This window comes from Chrysemys picta, chromosome 10 (genome assembly GCF_011386835.1).
Source record: "Chrysemys picta bellii isolate R12L10 chromosome 10, ASM1138683v2, whole genome shotgun sequence".
Taxonomy (NCBI): Eukaryota; Metazoa; Chordata; order Testudines; family Emydidae; genus Chrysemys; species Chrysemys picta.
The window spans coordinates 31711778-31721308 of NC_088800.1; the positions used below are offsets into that span (position 1 = coordinate 31711778).

The 9531-nt window shown below is 52.2% G+C and overlaps 1 protein-coding gene across 1 annotated transcript; it reads right to left on the minus strand.

The window, feature by feature from the left end:
- Positions 1–5618: 5618 nt before the first annotated feature.
- Positions 5619–8150, minus strand: LOC135973945 (uncharacterized). Its single transcript, XM_065559516.1, has 2 exons — positions 7173–8150; positions 5619–6178 (listed from the first exon to the last, which is right to left on the minus strand). The coding sequence occupies exons 1-2, from the start codon at positions 7747–7749 to the stop codon at positions 5703–5705; spliced, it is 1053 nt and encodes a 350-aa protein (XP_065415588.1). The 5' UTR covers positions 7750–8150; the 3' UTR covers positions 5619–5702.
- Between the last annotated feature and the right edge of the window lie 1381 nt (positions 8151–9531).

Genomic DNA, 9531 nt, shown 5'->3' on the forward strand with positions numbered 1-9531 from the left:
ATGATAGCCATGCATACATTGAAGAGAGAGCAGACCTCAGATCTGCTACTCATTATTTTACAAAGTAAAAAGTGCCACCTGCATCTTAGGCCCTTTTAATCTAAAGCAACTAAGGAAAGATAAAATGAAAGATCAAAGCTAAACAGGAGGCTTATGGACACTTAAAACAAGTTAAATTTTTGAAGTCAAGAGTCTGCCAATCCTGTAATCAAGTTAGTAACAATATTGTTACGATGTAGGTCTTATCAGGAAAAGTATTTGAAGTGGTTATTTTTTTAAACTTTGCAAGCCTTATTCATGTGTGTCTTGACCCTGCACCACTGAGGTCAGTGGCAACCTTTCCATTGACTTCAATAGGTGCAGGATGGTGAACCTATTGTAATCACTGGTTGGAACATGCACTGCAGAACTGGAAGGTGTCTATGTAAAGACAATATTTGATCAAATGGTTTAATTGTATGAAGGAGAACAATTACAATGAAATAAAAACATGCTAAGTCATATTCACTGCACCATAACACATTAAATTTGTTCACTGCTTTATCCTGTGAAGCTCAGAGAAAAGAGAACTGAATAGAAAAAAAAGTCATAGGAAATAGATACTCAATATGTAGCATATCAGACAGAAGACCATCACAGCACTATAAAATCATCATCATCATCATCATCATGTAACAATCGCATCCATCTCTAATTGTTTCAGCAATAGAGCTCCCTTTATGCATCCCCATTCCATAGTCAGGGGTAGGGTGACCAGACATCCCGATTTTATCGGGACTGTCCCAATATTTCCTTGTTTGTCCCGCGTCCCGACCGACATGCGGTCGGGACACTGGACAAACAAGGAAATGCCCCGGAGCCTGGAAGTGCTCGCACCCCCCCCGACTCCGCCCCCTCCTCCCCTGATTGGCTCCCTCCCCGAATCCCCGCCTCTTCCCCGGGCTCACCATTCCCCCTCCCTCCACAAGCGCTGGAGGGAGGCCCGGGAGACACAGGGGAAGCGCGGGGCCGGGGTGAGTAAGAGTCCAGCCTGGCTCCGAGCAGGCAGGACTCAGTTGGGTGGTTGGGAGAGGAGGGGGGCGACCCGCGGGGCCAGGCGGCGGCTGTTGTTGTCCCCCCGGGCAGCGGGACTCGGGAGCAGCCGCTGCTGCAGCTCCCACTGCCGCGGGGGAGGAAGCGGCCATGGCGCTCCGCGGCTGCGGCGCCTCCGAACCCCCCGAGCTGGGGCCTGCTGCAGGGACCCAGCAGCGCGTACGCTGGGCCCAGCCCCTGGCCAGTCGCGTCTGGGCTGCTGCCCAGCTGGTGCTATCCCGCGGCGGCCCCGGGGCAGAGGCATCGGCCGCCCAGCCCCGTTCGTTCCCCTGCGGGACGGGGGGGCTGGGGCCTGCTGCCCCCACCCCGGGGCCGCCGCGGGATAGCACCAGCTGGGCAGCAGCCCAGACGCGACTGGCCAGGGGCTGGGCCCAGCGTACGCGCTGCTGGGTCCCCGCAGCAGGCCCCGGCTCGGGGGGTTCGGGGGCGCCAGAGCCGCAGCCGCGGAGCGCCATGGCCACTTCCTGTCCCCGCGGCAGTGGGAGCTGCAGCAGCGGCTGCTTCCGAGTCCCGCTGGCCGGGGGTGAGAATAGCCGCCGCCTGGCCCCGCGGGCCGCCCCCCTCCTCGCCCTACCACCCAACTGAGTCCTGCCTGCAAGGGACCAGGCCGGACTGTTACTCACCCCGGCCCCGCGCTTCCCCTGAGTCTCCCGGGCCTCCCTCCAGGCTTGCGGAGGAAGGTGTGTTTTTTTGGCCCCGCCCCCCGCGTCACCCCTTCTCCCCCCGCGTCCCGATATTTGTCTTGGGTGATCTGGTCACCCTAGTCAGGGGTCAAATGTTTCTGCACATAAATACTAAATGGCAAAGGTGGAGAACTCTTCTTTTTTAATAGAGATACAACGTCAGTTAACCCACTGTCCGAGTTTTCTACTCTGGGAGGTGTAGATGACTCCCAAGGTATTAGCATCAGACATTTTGCTTACAATGAGGCTCATAGGATAAAGCACTCTGGTGAATCAGTAAGTGGAAGCTTTGAGTTAATGAACTCAGATATAATAATTCTGGGGCAACAAAAGGCCCTAATGTTAAAGTTAATTCCTAATAAACTTTTCCCAAAAGCTCCTAATGTTTTGATGGCTCCTTAACTGTGTAGAAATTACACATCACATCCTTTACACCTCTAGTTATGCATTTCTTGAATGCTCTACTTCAGATATATAGTTTGGAATCCAATGCTGACACCCTTTCTCATGGATGACAAGACATGACCCCAAGGTTAACACGGCCACCCCATGTCTATCGTGCATCACCTATTCCCAGGTTTCTACACCAGCAATATTTAGCCAGTACCAATTAACAGTAGAACATGCCACCTGCTACTAACAGCTGTATTGGGAATGGGGGGGTCTCTTATGGAAGTAGATCAAAGAGGAGAACAGATACAATATACATCAGCAACAGAGCTTTTCCCCTCTTTATTTAGGCATATCAGACTTCAGGAAGTTACATTTTAGCAATCTACTGGAATCTTAATATGAAGGGGTCATAACTTTTCCAGCATTTAAGATCCATTATCAAGACACATACACCTCCTTCAAAAGCTGTCAACATTCCAACTTGTTGGAATCTTCATTGTTCAAATTACCAAGTACAAAGGACCTTTAAGTGGGACGTTTGGACTTTTTAAATGCAGGTGTCATGTTTGGAAACTCAGTATTGAATCAGCACTGATAACTGAACCAACCAACCACACATACATACCCCTCCAGTAAACGTAGCTCCAGTCCCAGTAACATTTCAGAACTTCATTCTCTGTTGGAAACCCTGGACATGTCTTTACTCTATTAAAACAAAACCAAAAATGCCTAGTAGTCTAAATACTTCCCAATTGATGGGGAAGTTATTAGCAGGCTGCTAGAAGCAGATGCATTTCTAACCCCAACTGTGCACAGACAAATCTCTAATAGACTCCCCATCACACACCTCATACAATTTATTGAAGGTGGTGTGAGAGAGAAATGTGGAAAGGGTGACTAAACGAAAATGAGACTGGAGTTACCTACAGCAGTTCTGAAGTCTTAGTGGAGTAGCACTGGGTCACATTAGGTAAACAATGCATTAGCCTAGCAATCTCTGCAGGTCCGGGTTCAAATGGGGATCCAATTCAGAAGTGAACAGTTTGCTGCTAGATATCATGCACACCTGACTGAATGTTAGACATAGCTCTGGCATCCCAGTTTCTCCACATAACCTACCAAATGTTTTGGAGAACTGCAGCCATTTAGCTGAGGCCTTGTCTACACTACGAGAGTAGTTCGATTTTACTTGCATCGAATTTTTGTAATCGATATTGCAAAGTCGAACGTGTGTGTCCACACTAAGGACAGTAATTCGACTTTGTGCGTCCACACTAACGGTGAAAGCGTCGACATTCGAAGCGGTGCGCTGTGGTCAGCTATCCCACAGTTCCCGCAGTCCCCTCTGCCCATTGGAATTCTGGGTGTAGCCGGCAATGCCTTCTGGATAACAAAATGAGTCGAGGGTGCTTTTGGGAAACTGTCGTCATCCGTCCATCACTCCCGCCCTCCCTCCCTGAAAGAGCCGGCGGGAAAACAGTTCGCGCGCTTTTCCAGTCATTGACAGCGCGGACGCCACTGTACTCCGAGCATGGAGCCCGCTGCGACCATCGCTGCAGTTGTGGCCGCTCTCAACGTCTCGCAGCTTATCATAAAGGTTTCCCTGAGGCAGATGCAGAAAAGTCAGGCGAGGAGGCTACGGCACCGCGGTGATGTCCTGAAGTCTGAGAGTAGCACAGACCTGTCAGAAAGCAGGCGACCCAGCGCCGAGGACATCACAGTGGCAATGGGTCATGTTGATGCCGAGTGGTGGGACCGCATAGTGCTGCAGGTCTGGGATGAATCCCAGTGGCTGCGAAACTTTCGCATGCGGAAGGGAACTTTCCTGGAACTTTGTGAGTTGCTGTCCCCTGCCCTGAAGCGCAGTGACACCCGGTTGCGAGCTGCACTGAGTGTACAGAAGCGAGTGGCCATAGCCCTCTGGAAGCTTGCAACGCCAGACAGCTACCGGTCAGTCGCGAACCAGTTTGGGGTGGGCAAATCTACCGTGGGGGTTGTTGTGATGCAAGTAGCGAAGGCAATCGTTGATGTACTGCTGCCAAAGGTAGTGACCCTGGGAAACGTGGAGGCGATCATAGATGGCTTCGCAGCGATGGGATTCCCAAACTGCGGTGGGGCCATAGATGGAACTCACATCCCTATCCTGGCACCGGACCACCAGGCCACCCAGTACATTAACCGAAAGGGCTACTTTTCCATGGTGCTGCAAGCACTGGTGGACCACAGGGGACGTTTTACCAACATCTACGTGGGATGGCCGGGCAAGGTTCATGACGCTCGTGTTTTCAGGAACTCTGGTCTGTTTAGACGGCTGCAACAAGGTATTTACTTCCCGGACCACAAAATAACTGTTGGGGATGTGGAGATGCCTATAGTCATCCTCGGGGACCCAGCCTACCCGCTAATGCCCTGGCTCATGAAGCCCTATACTGGCGCCCTGGACACTGAAAAAGAACTCTTCAACTACCGGCTGAGCAAGTGCAGAATGGTGGTGGAGTGTGCTTTTGGCCGTCTCAAGGGGAGATGGAGAAGCTTACTGACTCGCTGTGATCTCAGCAAAACCAATATCCCCATTGTTATAGCAGCTTGCTGTGTGCTCCACAATCTCTGTGAGAGCAAGGGGGAGACCTTTATGGCGGGGTGGGAGGTTGAGGAAAATAGCCTGGCTGGTGATTACTCACAGCCAGACAGCCGGGCGATTAGAAGAGACCAGCGGGAAGCGCTGTGCATCCGGGAGGCTTTGAAAGCAAAGTTCCTGAGTGAGCAGGGTAACCTGTGACTTTATAGTTTGTGTACTGAGAAGCTAAACCTGCCCCCGTTTCTTTACCCAGGTAATGTTGACTATCCTATCCAGTTACATACCCCCTTCACCCCCCCCCCTCCAACACACGTGTTGAAATAAAAATAGTTCTACTTTGTTAAAGCACACCGTTTTCTTTAATACTGTTTTCGCGGGAATTTTTTAAAACTGGGACGCAGACTGTGGTGCGGAGCGGGTGTAGTGTTGTGACGCGAATGCAGCTTCTAAACTCAAGGATTGACAGGCTCCGCTGCGGTGGGATGCTTGTTTCAACGGAGCCTGTCAACCCTCCTGATCGGGACTGTGTGTATGGGGGGTCTATTTGACTTTGTGGCAGGGGGAGGACGGTTACAGATCCCATGCTGTGTGGCTCTGTGATCCTGCCTAAGGACCGGCGCTTAAGATCTGTAACTGCCCTCCCCCGCCACAAAGTCACAGAGCAACCCACCCCCCCCCCCAACATTACATCAAAACAACCTCCCAGACTAACCGGGGCAACTAGTCACTGCATCACTGCACTGTGTATGTGCCCTGCTGCTGTGCCTGCCCCCGACTATGTACCCTGCCAATGGAGACTGTCCTGTCCAATTACCAACCCCCTTTCCCCTCCTCCTCCAAAAGAACATGATTGAAACAGTAGTTAACAGAAACGAATTTTTTATTATCAACTACAGATGGCATTGGGAGGTGAAACTTGGACGTGGGCTTCTGTCAGGCGGGAAGGAAAGAACTTTTCAAATTTTGGGAAATGAGAGCCTTCTGCTACTAGAGCTCTCTGCAGGGGTGGAGTGAGACTTAGCAGGGACTCTGCCGCCTCTCCTTCTTTGCACTTTGGGTGAGGTGGGTATGGGACTTGGTGGCGGGGGAGGGCGGTTAGAGATGGACTGCAGCGGGGCTCTGTCCTCCTGCCTCCGTTCCTGCAGAACATCCACAAGGCGCCGGAGCGTGTCCGTTTGCTCCCTCAGTAGTCCAAGCAGCGTTTGAGTCGCCTGCTGGTCTTCCTGCCGCCACCTCTCCTCCCGATCCATGTTGGCTTGGTGCATTCGGGTCAAGTTCTCCCGCCACTGGGTCTGCTGTGCTGCCTGGGCTTGGGAAGAGGCCATAAGCTCAGAGAACATGTCCTCCCGTGTCCTCTTCTTCCTACGCCTAATCCGCGCTAGCCTCTGGGAGTGTGATTCCAGGCTAGGTTGTGAGACAGTCGCAGACGGGGCTGTGGAAATGGGAAAAAGGGAGTGAATTCCTCAGAAAGATAAATGTAGTTGTGAACAAAGAACATAGTCTTTCTCTGTGAACAAGACCATGCACAGCACCTTTCATATGCGCACTCAGCACAAGGTCGAATTCTCGGCCTTCGCATTCAGTGCCTGGGGTCTTGAACAGCACATTTGAGAAGCAAGGCAGCACAACGGAATTTCTGTTGCAGGCAGACATGGTAAGCCGTACACTTGTGGCAGTTTAAAACTTTTATATTACCACTGGCCTCATTTCACATTTAAATCAATGTCAGTCCCTGCTGCCAGCAATCCGGCAAGCGGGAACTCTGCCCCTGTCCCACCCCCTCGCGGCTGTCCCCGGGAACGATCCCTTTCGGCTGCCCCTCTCCCGCCTCCACCGCGTGGCTGCAAACCAGCGGTTACAGTTCTGTAAAGGAACGGGAAAGCAGTCCCAACACTAACATTCCCCTACCTAATTAAAAGCAGGTCACCATGGCCGACATCACCCTGATGAGGATCTCCGAGAGTGACAAAGAGAGAATGCTCTGGGAAAGCCTCCAAAGACCAGGGCCGGATGCCGCCCTGCTGTGCAGAGCAATGATCCCCGAGTACTTGATAATCTCGTGGCGTGGCAACGTGTCGTACTTCGGAGGACCCAATAAGGCCGCTCTCCCCAAGAACCTCATGCAACGGCTTTCAAGTTACCTCCAGGAGAGCTTCATCGAGATGTCCCAGGAGGATTACTGCTCTATCCCCGGACACATAGACCGCATTTTACTGTAGCTGCAGTAGCAGGGAATAAACAGTAGAGCGGCTTGTGCAGGACAATCACTGAAAACCGGACATTGCTAGATTTCTTTTCAAAACTTGCACTGCCCCTTACTAAACCGTTAAGCGCCTAGGGCACACTAATCATGAACAACCCATTCTTTTAATTGTTAATATTCCTGTTTTGTTAAAAATAAATGTTTAGATGTTTACAACACTTACTGGCTGATCCTTCACCAGATTCTGTGTCCGGGGTAACGGCTGGGGACGCTTCGTAGGGGATCTCTGTAAGGGTGATGAAGAGATCCTGGCTGTCGGGGAAATCAGCGTTGTGAGAGCTGCCGACTGCCTCGCCCTCCTCATCTCCTTCCTCATCTTCCCCGTCCCCTAACATGTCCGAGGAACCGGCCGTGGACAGTATCCCATCCTCAGAGTCCACGGTCACTGGTGGGGTAGTGGTGGCGGCAGCACCGAGGATGGAATGCAGTGCCTCGTAGAAACGGGATGTCTGGGGATGGGATCCGGAGCGTCCGTTTGCCTCTTTGGTCTTCTGGTAGCCTTGTCTCAGCTCCTTGATTTTCACGCGGCACTGCGTTGCATCCCGGCTGTATCCTCTCTCTGCCATGTCTTTAGAGATCTTCTCGTAGATCTTTGCATTCCTTCTTTTGGATCGCAGCTCGGAAAGCATGGACTCATCGCCCCACACAGCGATGAGATCCAAGACTTCACGATCAGTCCATGCTGGGGCTCTCTTTCTATTCACAGACTGCACGGCCATCACTGCTGGAGAGCTCTGCATCGTTGCCAGTGCTGCTGTGCTCGCCACGATGTCCAGACAGGAAATGAGATTCAAACTGGCCAGACAGGAAAAGGAATTCAAATTCAAATTTTCCCGGGGCTTTTCCTGTGTGGCTGGTCAGAGCATCAGAGCTCGCACTGCTGTCCAGAGCGTCAACAGAGTGGTGCACTGTGGGATAGCTCCCGGAGCTATTAGCGTCGATTTCCATCCACACCTAGCCTAATTCGACATGGCCATGTCGAATTTAGCGCTACTCCCCTCGTCGGGGAGGAGTACAGAAGTCGAATTAAAGAGACCTCTATGTCGAACTAAATAGCATCACAGTGTGGACGGGTGCAGGGTTAATTCGATTTAACGGCGCTAACTTCGACATAAACGCCTAGTGTAGACCAGGCCTCAGATGCATTCCTAAGACAAAACAAAGCATCAAAAGCAAGAGGATTTATAGATGTCTGGTGCCTATGGAATTGCAGCAACATCTCTAGGCAATGTGAGCAACAGATCTAATTACTTTCCCTGTGCTAAGAGAGACAGGTGGATGAGATAATATCTGTTATTGGCCCAACTTCTGTAGGTAGAAGAGGCAAGCTTTCGAGTGTCTCCGAGCTCTTCAGGTCTGAAAAAAGTAACTGAACACTTGTCTCTCTCACAAACTGAAGTTGGTCCAATAAAAGATATTATCTCACCCGCCTTGGGGGTCTCATATCCTGGGATCAACACAGCTACAACCCCACTGCAAACTGCCTGCTCTAACACAAGCAGGCAGAACCGTGACAAAGAAAAATTGTAGCTGCCACTGGTGCTCCACACCATGACAGAGCCTTGTCCAGGGAACCAGTGCCCAGTTGCCCAGCCTCCACCCAAGATCTGCTTATGAATGAAGACAATGGAAAGGGCTAATTGCAGCTGGGACACATGCAGAATTCTCACCCAGCCCACCTGCAATGAAAGAGCACATTAGGGCTGGAAAACTGGTTCAGATTGTAGCCCAAAGATCACAGCGGTAGGGATTACATTGTTCTTGTTTTTATGGTAAACACTGATTTTTCCTCTCTGTTAGGTAATAGCAGAGTAGGATATTTGGTTACTCATATAGGAGCAAATCCAGGTCCCTTCCCCTGGAAAAGTCCTTTTTCAGCAAAGCCACAGTGTTTCCATTGATGGGGGGGGGCGTGAATATGGGTGTTGCATATAGGGGATACAACATCCTGCAGATTGTAGAGGGCTGAGGGAGTTACCTCTGCATGGATTCCTTCATTCTCACTCCCCTGGAGAGGGGCAGGGCTGTCCTTACCCATACACAAAGTACGCAGCTGGGTAGGGCACCAGGAAATTTGGTGCCAATTTCCTGGTGCCCTGCACAGCTCTGTGCTGCTCCAGCCCCTGCTCTGGCTCTTCCCCAGGGCCACCGCCTCTGCTCCGCCCTGCCCCTCCCCACCCCCACTCCCTTGAGGACTCCAGAAGTGGTAAGGCCTGCCCTCACCGGTAAGTAGAGCGACCTGACCCCAGCCTGCTCTGCTCCTCTGGCTCCCAGCTGTGCCGCCGGCAAGTGCTGAGGGGCGGTTCCCTCCTCCCCCCAAGCCTGGGAGCCAGTGGAGCAGAGCAGGCTGGGGCCGGGTCACTCCACTTCCCGCAGAAAGTGACTAGTCCTCCTTCCCCCCCTGTAGGCCTGGGGCCAGCCCCCCCCCTCGCTCCCCCCCTGCAGAGGCCTGAGGCAAGGCTCCCCCACAGCCGCCCCACGGAGGCCTGCGGTGAGGCTTTATGGGGGGGGGGGCGTGCTGC

Bases quoted from the DNA above. Each gene is read 5' to 3' on its own strand.
- LOC135973945 (XM_065559516.1), bottom strand. From the start codon at position 7,749: ATGCAGAGCTCTCCAGCAGTGATGGCCGTGCAGTCTGTGAATAGAAAG. The intron at 6,179-7,172 runs GTAAGTGTTGTA...CCATTTCCACAG, and splicing joins ATCTGGTGAAGGATCAGCCA to CCCCGTCTGCGACTGTCTCA.